General features: G+C 54.5%; 1 protein-coding gene across 3 annotated transcripts in view; it reads right to left on the bottom strand.

The window, feature by feature from the left end:
* Positions 1-1,710: 1,710 nt before the first annotated feature.
* The window catches only part of ABCA3 (ATP binding cassette subfamily A member 3), a 31,275-nt gene continuing 15,427 nt past the window's right edge, over positions 1,711-17,558 (bottom strand). For 2 of the 3 annotated variants that reach the window (XM_075105890.1, XM_075105892.1), the window contains 21 exons: positions 16,567-16,713; positions 16,089-16,218; positions 15,145-15,299; positions 14,117-14,272; positions 13,570-13,780; positions 13,124-13,274; positions 12,489-12,587; positions 12,097-12,289; positions 10,918-11,221; positions 10,306-10,582; positions 9,492-9,696; positions 8,788-9,007; positions 8,400-8,558; positions 7,725-7,897; positions 7,295-7,429; positions 6,952-7,146; positions 5,817-6,004; positions 5,541-5,711; positions 5,091-5,278; positions 4,910-4,983; positions 1,711-3,528 (listed from right to left, as the gene is read on the bottom strand). In XM_075105890.1, the coding sequence (XP_074961991.1) occupies positions 3,397-3,528; positions 4,910-4,983; positions 5,091-5,278; positions 5,541-5,711; positions 5,817-6,004; positions 6,952-7,146; positions 7,295-7,429; positions 7,725-7,897; positions 8,400-8,558; positions 8,788-9,007; positions 9,492-9,696; positions 10,306-10,582; positions 10,918-11,221; positions 12,097-12,289; positions 12,489-12,587; positions 13,124-13,274; positions 13,570-13,780; positions 14,117-14,272; positions 15,145-15,299; positions 16,089-16,218; positions 16,567-16,713 (3,663 nt within the window). In that variant the 3' untranslated portion in view covers positions 1,711-3,396. The remainder of the gene's footprint in view (positions 3,529-4,909; positions 4,984-5,090; positions 5,279-5,540; positions 5,712-5,816; positions 6,005-6,951; positions 7,147-7,294; positions 7,430-7,724; positions 7,898-8,399; positions 8,559-8,787; positions 9,008-9,491; positions 9,697-10,305; positions 10,583-10,917; positions 11,222-12,096; positions 12,290-12,488; positions 12,588-13,123; positions 13,275-13,569; positions 13,781-14,116; positions 14,273-15,144; positions 15,300-16,088; positions 16,219-16,566; positions 16,714-17,558) is intronic. The other variant, XM_075105891.1, reaches the window with a different exon arrangement.

The raw sequence follows: 17,558 nt of genomic DNA, 5'->3' as shown, positions 1-17,558 counted from the left end.
GTGGTTGCGGTTGCAGCATCGTGCCCTGGGCTGGCTGGTGATGGAGCAGGGTGCCCCTGTGGAGGGGGGGTGCTTGTGGCTGAGTCTTGACTGAGTAGGTACCACACTGCTCTGGAGGCAAAGGGCTTGGAGCATCTGCCCATCTTCTTTGGAGCTGCACCCTTGCTGCCTCATCTCTCTGGGCTCAGGCAGGGGCTGATGCTGCCTTGGATGTATGTTTGGGACTGGGGGATGGAGATGGATATATACAGGCATCTGTAGGTGCCGAATACCCTGGCTGTGGTTCAGAGCCAGGCTGCAGTATGTAGGTGGGCAGAGCTGCAGGAATGAGAGTGCCAGGGCCAGCCCCTCCACTGCCATGGAGGCCCTTGCCATTGCTCTGACAAAAGCCAGTTTGAGACCCAAGCTCAAGGTCTCCCCCTTGCCCATGGCTGGTGGGGGTGGTGGTGGCAGCTGCCTGTGGTAGAAGGGATGCAGACCCCCACTTCTGCTCCCAGAGGCACCTGGTGCACAATCCCTCAGCCCATGGGCTTTTCCAAGCTGGACTGAGCCCTTCCAGGTCAGGTTTTAGAAGCTTCCCTCTTTCCCCATGTCTTTCCCCCACAAGGCAGAGGGAGGAAGACCAGCACAGCCCAAACCCACCAGGGTGGAAGTTGCTGTCTGACCCCCAAAGGAGGTCAGAAAACACCCAGTGGTTATATCTATCAAGCTATTTTTTGTATGATGGGAATAACAACTACACTGCAGCCAGATAGGAGCAGCAGCTACCTGGACCCATGGTGTTTCTCCCACCACACAAGGTCACAGCAGCCTGGGAGACCAGGGCCTTGCCAACAGCACCTGTGGCCCTGCCAGCACAAAAACGTGGCTGACCTGGAGCAATCCTGATCTTGCCCTGGGCTAATGCCACTCGGCACTGTGGCTGTAACTGAAACAGAGTGAGCAGTGCCATGCACAGCTAGCAGCACCTGCCTCTGGGAGAGGGGAGGGTGTTATGGCACTGTGTGACTGAGAACTGCGGCTGCATTTAGACTTTCTTCATTTAGGCCAGGATGACCCCCCCCCCCGCCCAGTGGTGGTGGGCTGGTGCTATGGGATGCCAACTTTGCCATTCACTCTTCTACCACTGGCTCTGCCATGGTGTTTGTGGGCACTGCTGGGGTTATGCTGTCTGTGTGCCACCTGCCCCAGGACCAAGCTGTGGGGGGGTGGGTTGTCACTGGTACCCCAGCAGGGCATTGGGGTGGGGTGGGTTCCAGCTCTCCTGCCTGGCACCACCACCCTCAGGGTGCTGCCAGCCTGTGGTACCTGGCACAAGCCCATGCTGGAATTTGGCATGTAGCCCTCCCACAATCCCTGCTTTCCCACTGCTCTCCATCCTGGGCAAAGCCTGAGGCTTTGCACCATCCTGCCATATCTCCCCCTACAAAAATTCACTGGGAGTCCTAGCATTTACTGTCCTGGTGGCTTCAGGTGGCCTCCCACCAGACAGCATTTCCCCCCCCCCCCCCCCCTTTCTTGCACAGGCACCATCCCAGAAAGGTTGCTGGTGCTGGGGTTTTCCCATGGTATGGTGCCCCTGGCAGCAGCTGGCTTTGCTGCCTGCAGGGATGCTTCCAGGGAGCAAACCCTCCAAGCCAGTTCCAAAGGGCCCTGAGGTGTTCCAGGGATGCCATTTACCTGCTGACTGCTTATTAATAAAAACACACATTGTTAAGATCCAGGGAAATTCTTAGTAACATGATGCACTGTTGTGCTGAACAACAATATTAGGCAAAGGGGAAAAAAAAACCCTGGAACAGAAAGGAATGAGTCACAGAGAAAAAAACAAAAACCCACCCCCAACTACGCAATCACTAGAAGGGAATCAGCACCCCTTGCCATAAATATTAATTCATTTTATATGTGCAATTGTGTGTATTACTATAGTGCAAATAGCTCTGCATTGATCGCGGAGCAGCTGGCCTGAAAGGGACTGCCCCCAGGTGACACAGGGACTAGTTAAGGACAGACAAGAACCAACACAGATTTAAACCAAATGAACAAAAAAAGCAACCCTACCACTGGGAAAAGTCAAAAAGAAATCCCAGGTGCTGTGTCCGACTCAGCGCAGGCAGGGCTGGGCAGGGCTGGTGCCTGATGCACCGTGCCCAGCAGCATCCCCCACAGCTGGCGGAGGACAGGACAGTACCTTCACTCCCTGCCTGCTGCTGGAGCAGCCTGGAGTGGTGCGGAGGGGATGGGGACACAGGACAGACATGCTCTGGTCAGAGCTGTGTGGTGTGTTAGGGGAGAACACAGCAGGACACAGGCGCAGTGAGAGAATCACTGGCCTTCACAACCAGTCATGTGGCTGTGTAGCACGCTGCAGGGCAGTGCTGCTGGTTAAACTGTTCCATGGATGCAGCAGTGAGCCCAGCAATGGCCCCAGGCACCCTGCTGCATCTCTCACCCACCGCACCAAGCCCAGCAGTGGCCCCAGGCACCCTGCTGCACCTCTCACCCATCGCTGCCTTCAGCCCAAGCTCTGGCTCTGCAGCCAGACCCATCCCACGCTGTACCAAGGGGCTGAGCTCTGGGCATTTCTCCATTAACACATCCTCCCTCCCACCCAGTGCCAGCACCCGGCACCGCCCAGCCAGCTCCCCCTGCACTGCTCGGGCCAGTGCCAGCTCCTCACATCAGGCTTGCCTCCACCTCTGGGCAAGCAGGCAGGAAGGGACAGCGCTAAGAGGTTAAAGGAGCCAGAGCCTCCTCCGTGCCAGGAAGAGGACAGACAGGGGGCTGGCCTTGAACCCTCCAGCTAGACACAAAGTGCTTCTAAGGGCAACCACAGAGCATCCTAATTAACCCAGCAAACAGTTTGGATCTAAGCTATTTGACGGCCTCCAGTTAAACCACGAGCGAACCACCTATCAATACATGTCAACATGCGGGCAAAGACCACGAAGCAGCATCCTGATGGGTGTGAGCGCTGGGCAGGGAAGAGAAGCACAGGGGGAATGTGGTGCCGTTTGGGGACAGCACCCCACTCCTCCTCCACCAGCCCAATCCCCAACACCCATCTTCACCCATCCAGGCTTCTCCCTGCTTTTTGGGGCTTTTTTTTTTTTCTGTATAGATGGGAATAAAGGCTGGAGAGTGGAAGTGTCCCATGCACACGCATACTCGCACACAGACCCGTGCCGGCGCTGCGGCGGCACGTGATGCACGCATACCACTTCTGTTCCTGACGGCAGAAGGTACGATGCCATCCTCTCCCCCCTCCCTGGTGAAAAGTTTGTTACATTTATACATTGTTTAAGACACGCCGATATATAAATTACTGTCTCTATATATACTATGTATAGGCAGCAGGGCCAGTCCATGACGAAGGGCGCCAGTGCGGGCTTCTGCTCATTTGCCTCTGTCCTCTGTGTAGTGCTGGAAGCGAGTGAAGCTCATGAAGACTTGCTCCAGGGATATCTGGCTCACCGAATAGTCCTCCAAGCGATACTTCTCTTTGGCTTTCTCCAAGGCCCCGAAGACCTGCAAGGGACGGCACGGCAGTTATCTCAGGGCACCTTGGCTGCGGGAGAACCCCGCAGGCTGTGAGTCAGAGAGCAGAGGAAGCTGCTTCCTCCAGGGGGACCTGGGGGAAGTAAAAACTTCCCTGGCAGGAGGGTGGTGGGAAGTCAGGAGATGGAGTCTTTAGCAGAGTGCCTAACCCCATTAAAAAATATGTTTTACATATATATATGCCATACATGCATACACACATATATGTATGTATGTATGGTTTTTCATATATACCCCTGGGCTGGGATCCCAGCCAAAGGTTTCTGCTCAATACATTATATATATATATTTTATATATACATATATAAAAAAATATATAAAATACATAAAAACCTATATAGCATACTAGATGTACTATACATAACTATCTGTATATAGTATACAGTTTTTATATAGTTATATACTATAGTTTTTACATAATCTGTAATCTATGTACTCTGTATACTGTATATACTCTATACATACTGTATATATACTGTATACTATACTCTATATAGAGTATATAGAGCATACACAGCATATACAGTATACAGATATATAAAAAACTATGTATACTACACACATTATAGAGTATACCGATATATATTAAAACATATATATACTTATATATTTATATGAAAACCACCTGTATACTCTATACATATTTATCTGTATACCATTTACATATTTATATATAGATAGTATATAACTGTCTGTATATAGTGTATATATGTAACTATCTATGTATACCGTATATAGAGTTATATATGCTCTCTTTCTATTTTTTTTAATATATATAACCCTGGGCTGGGACACAACAGGGTCCGTGGCTCGGTAAAGCCACCGTCCGTAGCCCTGGGTGGGACAGCACCGGTGCCTGTGTGTGGCAGCACCAGATGCCAGGGTGTGAGGCGCTTCCTTGGGCCGAGGGGCCGCAGCAGGGAGCAGAGAGGTCCTGATGGGTTGATGCTGTGACCACCGGTGCCGTGCTCCCAGCAGGGAGACGCGGGGTGGGAAGCATGCACTACCAACACATCCCCCTTCCGGAACCCTCCAGAGATCTACAAACAGAGGCAAAATCAGCTCTTGCTCCCCAGTGAGGCCCTGCTTTCCCTCTGGAGGGCTGCAGTCAAGGGCAGCAGGGTTGGAGGGGGGGGCATGGAGTGGTCCTGGCTGCTCATAGACTGACCATATCTGCAGGTGACCTGTTGGGGCCAGGAGGTGGGGAAAGGGTCAGGGAGAAAACCACTTTTTAATTAACTTGGATTTTGGACAGAGAGTGGCTCTGGAAGAAAAGGAAGATGAGCTGAGCATGAAAGCTGTCCCTCCAGCCTCCTGCGAAGGGGCAGCATGTGCTCCAGTACCCCCTTACCTGTGCCCAACTGAGGTTCTTGTTGGTCAAGTGATAATGCACCATGCCCTGGTGCTCGTGTTTCAGGACACTGCCTGGGAGAGACAAGCAAGGACAGGCTCTGAGTTAGGAAACTCGCTGAAGCTCGCAAGCAGCACCCTGCCCTCCCCTGGAGGGCAACCGCTCCAGCAGCTCACAGTACCTGGGAAAGTCTTTTCCACGAAGGCCTTGAAGGCCTGCAGCTCACCCTCCTCCTCACTCCGCGTTTTGGCCAGCAATGTGTAGCCGCTGCCAAACTTGCTTTTCAGGTGCTGGGGGCTGCCCAGGCATTTGAACTGCCCATTCACCATGATGGCCAGCCGCGTGCACAGGGCCTCACACTCCTCCATGCTGCAGGGCAGAAGAGGACTTGTTCAGCAGGGCAGGAGCACAGAGACAGAACAGCAGAAGCTTCTGGGAAGGGGCTGGAGGTGGATTCTCTCCTCTCTGGGCTTTCGGAGGAGGGAGATTTGGGTAAAGCGAGCTGCTACTGCCTGTGGGACTGCCCACCCCCCAGACTCTGGAGGTGGGTCCCATCCACTGGCTGGATCCCCACCACCCTCCTGGCCACTCCCTGATCTCTCAGGCCAAGTCCTGCCCACACAAGTGTCACCTGTGGGAGGTGAAGATGATGGATTTTCCACACTCCCGCGTCCGTGTCACTGCGTCCCAGAGCAAACGTCGGGCCACGGGGTCCATGCCGGTGGAAGGCTCATCCAGGAAGATCACGGGGGGACCACCGATGAGGGCAATACCAGCGCTAAGCTTCCGCTTGTTACCACCGCTGCGGAAGGAGACAGGAATGGGGACAGAGACCCAATACAAGCACAGAGAGCGCCCCACAGGATGCGGGACACTGGGCATGGGGTGCCTCCACATCTCTTCTCACCTGTAAGTTCTCACAAGCTTGTCAGCGTGGGGTTCCAGGAGCAGCCCTCTCAGCATGTTCTCCACACAGCTGCTGATGTAGCGCTCGGGGATGCCCCGCAGCCGGGCATACATGCTCAGGGTCTCGCGGCCTGTCATGTGGTCCAGGAGGGCATCGAACTGTGGGCAGTAGCCGATCCGCTGCTGGACCTTGGGGCAAGAGGAACCCAATGGGGATTAGCTCACAGGCAAGTCTCTGCAAAGAGGTGTCCAAGCCAGAAGGTGCCTTGGCACCCACAAGGCTTTGCTGCACCTCTGCAAGGGTTTTGCACAAAGCAATGGGGACTGAGCTGCAGCTCTGAAACTGCAGGTGAAACGAGGGGGAAATTCCCCTGCCACTGGAGCAGCTGGTCTGGCAGGGAGGGATGCACACAGCATGCCTCGGGATGGCAACTGCGTGGTCTCATGCGGCATTTCCCAAGCTGGTTTCTCATTGTGAGGGGCCATTTCAGGTGGCCCAGGCTCTCAGGAGAAGGAAAGCACTGTGGGGCCTGTATCTTCCCCATATCCTGGTCTCTGCTGGGGCCAAGAGCCCAACAGAAGGCAGAGTTCCAGGGGAGGAAGCAAGCAGGGCCATGCTTTCAGGGCAGACCCTTCCCATGTTCTCCTTTGCCTGATGCTGTCTGGGGCTGACAGTGGTAGATGTGTCCAGGGATTGAACTGAAAGCCTGACCCCTGCTCATCTCTTGCTCTTCCAGAGGGAGTGGGCCATTCCCAGGAGGCAAGAAGACCTCTAGCAGGGGTTTGGAAAGGTTTGACCTGCTTGTTTTAGAGCGACCACCATCCAACTGTGATCACTAACTCACATTTTTCACATTTCCAACTACATAACTAAACCCTTTGATGAAGGATTTGCCACCCTCCAAGGTCTGGCTTCCATTTGTTTCACATCTGTCATCCCAGTGGAGAGGGGACTGCTTCCACGTGGCCAGGTAACGAAGAGCTGGGCCAGACAAGGACACAACGTCCCTCAGCTATTACCTCCGCCCCTGGCAACTGTAAGCATGTCCTCCTCAGAGGCAACTGCAAGGTGAGCCAGCCCAGGCAGATGCAGGACTGTTTGTAAAGCCACCCTCCACCCCTGGAGCCCTCGATACCTTCTTAATGTTGGCCAGAATGCTGTGGCCATCCACAAAGGCATCCCCCGACGTGATGCTCTCGTCACCAGTCAGCATCTTGAAGGTGGTGGTTTTGCCTGCTCCGTTGAAGCCAAGAAGGCCAAAGCATTCCCCTTTGCTGACTGCTAAGGATATCCTGTCCACTGCCAGCAGGGACTCCCGGCTGTCATAGACCTGGTGGAGAGACAAGCCATGCCAGTCACCACCTGATGGCACAGCAAGGCAAGTGGTGGCTTTACCAGTCCTGTGAGGACCACACTCAGCTTGCACTGAGTACCTAAGCGCCCAGCAGGATGCTCAGGATGGGCCACACTCTCCTCACCTTGGTGAGCTCCTTGATGACCAAAGGGCTGCTGAGAGATGACAGCAGTTCTGGTGGTGACTCCAAAACCTTCTTCCTCTCATCTGCCACGTCCCGGTCCTCTGGCAGCACAGACACCCTGTTCAGCAGTGCCACCTAAACATGGGGGAGAAAAAACACACTCTGCCACCTTGCTGCTGTGGGACAAATGGGTTCCTCCAGTACCCCCGACCCGGGCAGAATCCATCCCTTTCATCAGCCACCTCTGGGGATGCCTCACTCCCTTTGCCAACTCATACTCCCAACAGGATAGGTCCTTCCAAGCGACTTGCTCCAGGGATGCTCCCTGGTAAGATGATTTAGGTGAAGAGGGCCTGTCTCCAGCTCACGGGGACTCCTAGGCTTCGTTTGGAGGGCATCTTACTTCTCCCTCCCACACACTTCAGCTCACCCATTTCCGCCGCCTGCAGATGCCACAGACCAAAGTTCTCAGTCTCCAGAGGAGGTTTGTCTCAATGAGGAAAAGAAGGAAGAGGAAGGAGAAACCCTGGATGGTCAAGGAGGTCAGGTATCGTCCGATTCCAGGCGTCTCCCAGGAAAAGTAGTTCACCTGATAACTGATATCTGAGCAGGAATGGAACAAAATCAAGACTTGAATCAATCCACGCTCTGGGGAGGGGCAGATTGCTTCAGAGAAAGCTCTGAGCCCAGAGCTTTGCTAGGCTCATCTTCATCCCAGCCCACAATGGGTTCCTTGCCCACAGCTCCTTCCAAAACTTCCCACAAGAGGATTCAGGTCTGGAGGGGATCTGGCAGAAGATGCCCAGTGGAAGCACGCAGAGGAGATCAAGTCACTCTTGGGACTTTGATTTCTTTAGTTGTCCATGAAACTTCCCCTAGCCCACATTTTCCTCCAAATCATTAGCAAGGAAAGATTCTTTCATTGGATCACCTATGAATGTCAAACGCTGTTTTTGCTTTAAAACAGTACCTGGAGCTACTGTCCAGGTTGGGTTAGAGGACCCACGATAGTGCCCAGCTCCACCACCCACCACACAGATCCCTCCCAGTGCAGCTACGGTGGGATGGCCAGGAGGGGTTGGTGAGGACCAATACAGAGACTCACTGAACGCTTTGCAGATGAAGATGGCTTCAACCGAGGAGGTACAAAACTGAATGAACTCATAATTCTGGTAGAAGTCACTGATGCATTGGCCCAAGCAGTAATTGGGTAAGACGAGAAAGACTTTATCCAGGGTTTTGGAGAGGTCTACCAAGCCAAGCTCTGAAAGAGGAGCACAGGAGGATCAACAGATTAGAGTTAGCTAATTTTAGAGAAAGACCCTGATACTATAGGACAAATTTTGTCATGTTTAATGGGTGAGAATGGACTGTCATAGGGTTTTTTTGCTATTGTTGGGACAGCCCTGGGGTGAAAGAGTCTCTTTGGGTGCTGGATCTTCTTGGTGACTGCAGAGTGCAGTGCTGGGGAGGCATGGAGGGCAGCGACCCACCTGGGATGCTCATGATGGTGACCGCAAGGAAGGTGGCCGTGCCTGAGAGGATGTTGAAGATGGTGAGACGGGTGTAGGCTGTGGCTGCCACTGAGAAGAAGAAGCTGAGGAGGTACATGAGGGGGATGATGGCCCAGCCATAGAGGAGGAAGATCAGCATCACATCAACAAGGTGGCTGTCTTGGGTGAAGGCTTGCACATTGAAGGCTTGGAATATCACCTGGGGCACAGCAACGTGAGAATGCATATTTGTCTTGACTGCAAGCAAAGTCTCCTTGTCTCAATGGCCCAGGCAGCAAAGTAGCGGCAGCACTGCACTGACCTGGATTACCCCTCACAGACAGTTCCTACCAGCAGCCCCTGCCTGTCCTCAAGGGAAGCCCGCTTTCTGCAGGACAGGATGCGGAAGGGCAGATCTGGGGAATTCCACTCCAAGCTCTCATGTATTTGAGATGTTCTAGTGCCCACACCCAAGTATTCAGGTGCCAGAGGCTGCAGTCAACTTGACCCAGCTGGTTGGCCATGGCCCTGCTACCAGCAGGACCAAGGGACAGCTTTCTTGCTGGTCCTTTCTATTAACTGAGACAATGCCAGTGGCCTCATCCTTGCACCCACACGCATTCCAGCTCTCGCTGAAGAGCAGCACCCAGAGCTCTCACCCAGGGGGAGGACAGGAGGGTATCAGGGTGTCAGGGGTGACTCACCAGCATCAGAGCACAAGGGATGAGGAAGTTGATGATATCCCAGAGCAGAGCAGAAAGCCAGAAGTTGACCACGTAGACACCACTGACAAACTGGACATGCTTGGCTTTGATGGCCCGCTCACTGACCAGCAGCAGAGCGAAGGTGCTGGCGAGTGAGGCCATGCCATACAGCAAGTTGATGGCAATGGCAAACCCAGTCTGGCCTCTGCAGGGAGAGCAGTGGGGTAGGTTAGGACAGGGACAGTTTGGCAAACTAACACTAAGGCTACGCAGGCACAGCACACCCACACCATGCTTCTTGTGGAGGCTACACTCACCCAGCAAGCCAGCATGCAGAAGAAACACTCCACAGTAAAAGCGCACCTCAGTAAGATGAGCATCTCCCACGCACAGCCCACCTAGCACACCACAAATCTCCACCCTGCCTTTGTGAGGTCCCACACATGTCCCCTGTGGTACAGGTATGGTTCAGAGACCCTGGATGCAGGATTTCGTGAAGTGTATGGCCATACAGCCCCACCCTGCTCTGAGCACCCAGGGAACACCAACCCCAAGCAGCAACCCCAAGCACTATCTAAAGGGAAATACCCAACCACTGAGATATGTGCATGGGGTGACATGGCTGCCAGGCTCAGGCAGGTAAGTCATCCACACAGCTTTGCTCTCCTGACCTCCTGAGTATAACCACAGCTACGTTTGGCTCTGAGAAGCTCCAGCCTGGCTCCTCCACGGACACCACTCCAACCAAGCCAATCTGCACCCATGGAGGTCACAAGCCCTAGCAGGAAAGCAAATGCCTTGCCATCAGACATACTCCATGAGCTGATCTTTGGCCTTCTCGGTGATGTTGCGGGGCTGAGGGTAGTTGGTGACTGTGATGGAGGCATTGGGGCCTGCCAGTACCCTGAAGACAGCGTTGTCAGCCAGCATAAGGGCCGTGGCAGGGGAGTGATATGCCTGGTTGTTGAAGAGCGCAGTGACCACCGTGCGGTTCCTGGCTCCTTCGAAGGAGGCGGCTGCAATACAGTGTTCATTGAAGGCTCCCCCTTCCTCGGAGGCTCTTGAGATGAGGTACTCCTCCAGGTCACCTGCTGAACACCACACTGTTATGAACAGGATCCATCACATGAGAGCTAACTGGGGCCAACTGGAAAAGACCCCAAGCAACCCCAGCCTGGTGGCCCGCCCTAGCCCTGATGATGGCCACAAATGCAGGGTTATGGAGAACACAGCTCTGCTCAGGTGAGGAGGGGTCCTGCCAACTGTGGAACTCTCCCATGCAGCAGAGGATACAAGGAGATATTTCAGATACACCACAGCTGGGACCTGAGCCACCCACACCAGAGGGCCCTGACAAGAGAAGACCGTGGCTCCTGCATGCCCCACTGGGTATCGTCTGCTCCACGGGTGCTCCGTGAACCCTCACCCAGCACCTCCAGCGGTGACTGATGCTGGGCGTCCAGCAGCTCCACGTACTGCTCTGCCAACCTCTGCGACAGACCCGAGGTGGCCGAGATGAAGAAAGGCACGATGGTCTGGCCATAGGGCTCCAGTGTCAGCCTCAGCAGGGAGGAGTCCCTGGGTCCCGGGAAGGTCTTGGCCACGATGAGGGCAAAGGCAGTGAAGATCAGAGGCACAAGGAACTGCGCTGCCACCATCTTCCAGTTGCGCCAGCTGTACATGGCTCGTTTCATGAACATGGCGTAGAACTGCTGACAGCACAGGTAGAACTGGGAGGGGAGAAGTCAGGTCAATGAGAGCCCTGCCAGCTGTGGACAGCCCCACCAGCCACATCACCCCACGCAGCTGATGCAGGGCATGACCCCAAAACCACCTCCTAATCCTGCATGTAGCCCACAAGCCCGCAGCAGAGCCTGCTCTCCTGCCAAGCCTGTAAAGGGATTAGCAGGGCAGCTGCTTGACTCCAGCACAGCCGGTCAGCCCATCAAACTCCACGCTTCCCAACAGGACGCAGTCACTTTGGGATCTCAGGTGTTAAAAGCAGCTTCAGCCATGACCTTTACCTTCCTCCACCTCTCAGCATTTGAGGTTCACAAACAGGATTACTGCAACACAGCTGTCTGCCAAAGCGACTGGGCCGAGATGCCTTGGAGCTCCCAGCCTGACCCCTGCAAGCACCTTCTTTGCTTTTTAAAACCCATAAACATCTTTCTCCCCTTCTGCCCTTGAGACATGCCCTCGATAAGTGCAGGGAAATTTATCACAGGCACAAAGGCAGCAGGCCATGAAGGGCTGCCAGGGATCTGAAGCGCAAGCCTAGGAAGGGAAGAAAGATGTTTTTTCTCATCTCCCTGCTGGAAATCCCAAGCAGTGTAGCAACAGCAGGTGACAGCCACTTTAGATCACCTGGGACACCTTCAAGAGCATCTCTGCAGGCCTCCAGATTAATGTGAAGAGGATGGAAGTGACCAATCCCAACCACCCTAAAAATAATTTCCCTGAAGATGTGGATTCCAATTTGATGTTCCAATTTGATCTTCCAAACCACATGCAGCGAGACCAGCCATGGGGGACCTCCACCTGGTAACCCCACTTCAGAAACTCCTCTCCCCATTCCTGCTGCACTGACACCCCCAGCACTCACCCCAGTGTTGAGCTTGATGCTGGAGCAGTCCTCCGTAATGAGTGCCCCGCTGTCATCCGTCATATCCGTCATGCCACTCAGACTGCTGGAGTCATCCATGGCCCAGTCGTTGGAGCGTCTCTCATGCTGGTACTGGAGAGCAGGCAGCTGGATGGCCTGGATATCCATGCTGGAGTCCACAAGCTTCCCAACCCTGTGCCAAGAGGGAAAGAAGGTGATGAAATACAGACCCAGACAGGACCAAGCTGCTCTGAGCTGGGGAAGCCAAACCCAAGAGACAAAACCCAACATGTGCCCCAGAGAGCTGCGTAGGACACCGCCATTGCCAAAGCACACAGGGACTGGTCATCACCAGAAGACACCTCACCGGGGCCAGCCTCCTTCTTGCCTACCTCAGGAAGACTTCCTCCATAGTGGTGACTGAGGCGCCGTAGCTGGCGATGCCCAGCTCCTCCCGCTTCTGCTCCAGCTCTGTGAACAGGGCCTCAAACCTGAATGGAGAAGTGAGGTGTTAGACACTGATGCTCGTGAGAGTTGGGTGCTCAGAGGTTAAGACCCTCTGGGCATCTGTCCTGCAGCTGGTTTGAGCCCTGCAGGCAGCTCCAGGGCTGCCTGCAGCACTAAGCACCCCACGGTCCCCAAGAGCAGCTTCTGGGCTCCATCTTCTGCTCTTTCTTGCCTCAGGCAGCCTCAGCTATCCATTTATTTGATTTTGGAGCCAAACCAGCCTGCCTTGTTTGTGCCACACTCCACACCGCAGCTGTCACCATCTATCAGCAACAAGTGCTGTCCCATGCAGTTGCTGCATGGACAGTGGCATGGTGGGCATGGTGGCACACAAGCGATGCACCAGCAGACACAGGGAAGGATGGCAGCGAAAGGAGGAACTGAACCCTATTTCCCAAGACCAGCACTGAGGCAGAGAGCAGCTCCCCTTTCCAGCAAGCCCATAACGACAGTGCATCCCCCAGTGTGTGCAGACAAGGGGACCCACCTGGGGAGGACAAGCAGGGGATGATGCCATTACCTGTGTGTGCTCTCCTTGGGCAGGATGAAAGACAGCTCTGCCCCGGCATTGCTTTCCAGGGTGGCATTGGGCACGTACTGACAGATGAGGCGGGAGATCTCCCCCAGGTTACAGTAGGGCTCCTTCACCATCACCATGTGATATCCTGCCCCTGGGCAGAGCCACAAGAGAAGGGATAGGAGGGTAAATCGCAGCTCAGCCTGGTCCTGGGGTGCCAGAGCAGAGAGGGATGAAGGCACCAGAGAGCATTGATGGCTTTGCCTGGGCTATGGACATGATGCAGAAGCAAGTGTGGTAATGGGCCTCAGAAGAGGCAGAACAGCATGACAAGGAGGAAGCAGCCATCAGACAAGGAGCAATGGGGTCCCCTTCCCTGCCCTATATCCCCCTCCTGCTCCTCCTTGGCAAGAAGACATTCAGCATGGCCTGCCTGCTCCTCCCCTTACCGTATTTACGCTTGAGGAAGAGTGAGGAGCCACAGCACTGCAGCTCGCCCTTGGCCATGATAGCTATGCGGTCCCCCAGCAGGTCAGCCTCATCCATGAAGTGGGTGGTCAGCAGGATGGTACGGTTGCTCCTCTGCTGCTGCAGGAGGTCCCATGTGGCCCTGCGAGAGGCTGGGTCCATCCCTGACGTCGGCTCATCCAGCATCACCACCTGCACACAGGAGATGGGTGCTGGTCAAAAAGGGCTGGGAGAGGCACAGCAGTGCAGGAGGGGGCAATCCCAGGGCCCAGAAGGAGCCTTGACCTTGAAACATGCTTGAGATGATCTTGCTGGGGGAGCAGGTCCCAGGCAGCAGAGCTGCACTGCAACCTCAGGGCGCTGTCCTCAGAGTCATCCCCCTTTGTGGGGGTGCTCCTGCCCCCTCCTTGCTGCCCCTGCATCTCCCACTGGCTCATCACAGGTGAGGAACAACCTCAGAGGCACTAGAAGGACCTACATTGGCCCCAGGGAGAAAGGTTCGAGGTGAGCCCCACCAAAGATGCTTGCCTTGGAGTCCCCAATGAGGGCAATGCCAATGGACAGCTTGCGCTTCATGCCACCAGAGAGCGCCTTGGTGAGAGAGTGGCGCTTGTCCTCCAGGTTGAGGATCCTCAGGATGTGGTTGATCTCCTCGGGGCACTTGGAGGGTGGGTACCCCTTCAGCTGCCAGACAGGGGGAAGGGAGAGTTAAGCCTGCCTGCAGTGGTAAGTGAATCTGGCAAAGACCCTTCCCAACACATCAGCCACTGGCTGCTAAACCCCACCGTACTCTCTCCTCCATACACAGGCAGGAAAGTGGGGAAGCACAAATGGACTCCTGCCCAACCCTGAAGGAGCTGGCACAGCTGACATGGGGGTTTCCATGGAGCCATGCTGCCTTTGATCCCCCATTCATCCATCAGCCAAGCAGGGAGCCCCTGCCTGCAGACGGGGTGGAAAGAGGCGGCAATGCCTCTTCTCTTACCATAGAATCATAGAATGGTTTGAATAGGAAAGGATCTTTAAAGGTCATCTAGTCCAATCCCCCTGCAGTGATCAGGGACATCTTCAACTAGATCAGGTTGCTCAGAGCTCTGCCCAAAATGACCCTGAATGTTCCCAGGGGTGGGGCATCTACCACCTCTCTGGGCAACCTGGGCCAGGGTTTCACCACTCTGAGCACAAAAAATTTCTTCTTTATACCTAGTCTGAGTCTACCCACTTTTAGTTTAAAACCATCATCCCTTGTCCTATTGCTACAGGCCTTAAGAAGCCTGTCCCTGTCTTTCTTATAAGCCCCCTTTAAGTACCGAAAGGCCACAATAAGGCCTCCCCACAGCCTTCTCTTCTCCAGACTGGACAACCCCAGCTCTCTCAGCCTGCCCTCACAGGAGAGGTGTTCCATCAGGTGGGTCCAGAGGAGGCCACAAAAATGATCAGAGGGTAGATCTCACCACACTTCCCCAGCCTCAGAAAGCCAGAGGGTGGCTGCAGCGTGCCTCCCCACGGCCGGCTCCCAGGGGTCTGACAGCACTCCCCCCAAACGCTGTGCTCACCCCTGCATAGAAGCGGAGGTGCTCTTCCACTGTCATGTTGTCAAAGAGGACGTCATGCTGGGGACATAGGCCCAGGCTGCGGCGGATCAGGACCATGTCCTGGGAGATCTCGTAGCCATTGATGTATGCCTGCCCGTCCGTTGGAGAGTGCAGACCTGGGAGGAGTGGGATGCAGTGGACTCAGCTCAGAGCTGAGGATAACCCTGGGTGGCAAGGAGCTGGTGGAAAGGCAGGGGTCCAGCTGAGCACTACCGCCCCCCCACAACATAGCTTTCTGCCAGAAGTCAGAGCAAGCTGGTCTCTTGCTGGAGCCAGAGCATGGCAGCTTCCTCCTCCTGCCCGCAGGGTGGGCTGCACAGCATCCATAGGCGGGAGGTGGAGCCGGCAGTGCTGCCAGAGCAGGCAGGCAAAGAGTGAAGTGGGCAGGCAAGCCTGGCAGACGTCCAGGCAAGGCCAGGGCAGAACTCCAGGGAAGGTCTCGTGAGCGCCCTTGGCTGGCAGGAACAGCACAGAGTGACAGGGAACAGGGAGAAAGGACTGTGTCCACCATGCCAAAACAGGCTGTCTGGGGCTGAGCGGCTCAGGAATGAAGATGACCAGTTCTTGGCCCGTGCCCTCCTTGTCTTATCAGGACAAAGCCTGCAGAGGCCCATCTTACAGCAGGTCCTTTCTCTTCTCAGGGCTCTCCAACACATAGACTGGCTGTCATTTTCCCCACTGGCTGATCCCACTCTCATGGAGCAAGGACCCCTACCCTCCCTCCATTTCCCCAGGCAGTGTTGTGCCCCTCAATACCCCAGCACCCCTGGCCAACAGCTCAGTGAACTGAAGGTCCTCCAGGGAAGAGCAAAAACCCCTCCCCAAGCTCAGAGATGGGGTTCAGCTCCCCTTTGCAAGTCAAGCTATTAGCCCTTCCTTGCCCCACAGCAGGACACAGCTCCTACCTGTGAGCATGGACAGAGTGGTGGTCTTCCCAGCACCATTGTGTCCCAACAGGACGGTGATCTGCCCTTCGTACATGTTCACCGTTAAGTCCTTGACTGCCTCTTTCTTCTTGTTTCCCACTTTGAACACCTGTGGAGATCACATTAATGAGTTGACGCTGCACTCGAGGCAAGTGGTCTCAGATCTGCCCCCTCCGTTCCACCTGGCAGTCAAAGCCCATGATGTTCACATGGTGTTGGCATTAGACAACAGGTCTAATTCAGGTTAAATGTAGATGTCACTGCACCTGCAAGTACCTAACACTTCAGCCTGCAACAAAATGCAGCCAGCTCTAGGGAAGAGCCTTACCTGCCTTACAGCAGCCAAGCAACACAGCCCTGGGTGAGGAGGGCAGCAAAATGATAAGGAGGCTTCCCACAGGCAGCAGTTTTTATGAAAACAACATTATGTGTTTGTGCTGTACTGAGCAGTCAGTACCTTGGAAAGGTGCTTTATTTTGATTCCCGACACGAGGTCGGCAGGTTCCTCCTCAATGTACTGGCTCTTCAGCGCTTTCTCAGGGTCCTCCTCCTCCTCCTTCTCTTTTCCCACGACAGTCCTGGGGCGCCCGCACCAGTATGAGGGCTGATGGAAGAAGGCAAAGAAACTCAGGCACTGGCAGAGACCATCTCTTCTCCCCAGCCTCATCCATCCTCCTCCTCCCATGCTACTGCCTCCCATAGATATGCAAGACCACTCTCCTTGGCCTGGGAATTGCCAACCAGCACATCTTCAGCAGACAAGTCAGCCAGAAACTGCTCCTCCTCTCCTGCTGCCTTCCCCTGGTTCTCCCTTACAGCAGGATTGCCTGGGATTACATAGGCAGCTTTTCCCCATCTTCATTCCCATGGAAAAGGTCAGTACTTTGATGAGAAGCAAAATTGCTCAGGCAGAAGCACCCTGCCCAGAAAAGCTTGCACAATGGAGGATCACCCCCTCCAAAAACCTTTACACAGACTAAATACAAAAAGGCCAGTGACCAGCTGCAGCAAGTATAGCCTTTCCTTTGACCAGGCTCTCCAGGAATGAAAATAAGTGTTTGGGAACTTAAATCCCTGTGGAAATAGCAATTCAACAGCTCCTGGATCCAAAATCGGCATCCTGCTGTGGCTTGTGGCAGACAGCTGTATCTCCGCTACCCTGGTCTAGCTGCAGGAGGGAGTGGGATGCTGAAGTGAAACTGGGCTGGGATAAGGAATTTAGAGGGGAGGAGGAAATACTTCCTGATCAAATAGCAAGGGATACGGCCATGGAATCAAAATTTATTGTGTTGCTGTAGCTTAACAAACCCTCAGCAGCCAGCTGAGCTGCAGTAACCACCACAGCTATGGCCGCTGAAGATGATGCCAAAGCATTTGACTCGGCAAAGTGAGGGCAGCTCAACTGATGGGATGACAGTCATCACCCAGCCACTGGTACTAGCGTGTGGG

The sequence above is a fragment of the Phalacrocorax aristotelis genome, chromosome 10 (assembly GCF_949628215.1).
Source record: "Phalacrocorax aristotelis chromosome 10, bGulAri2.1, whole genome shotgun sequence".
Taxonomy (NCBI): Eukaryota; Metazoa; Chordata; class Aves; order Suliformes; family Phalacrocoracidae; genus Phalacrocorax; species Phalacrocorax aristotelis.
The sequence above is the reverse complement of the archived record's forward strand: the minus strand, read 5'-3'. Positions and strand labels throughout refer to the sequence as shown.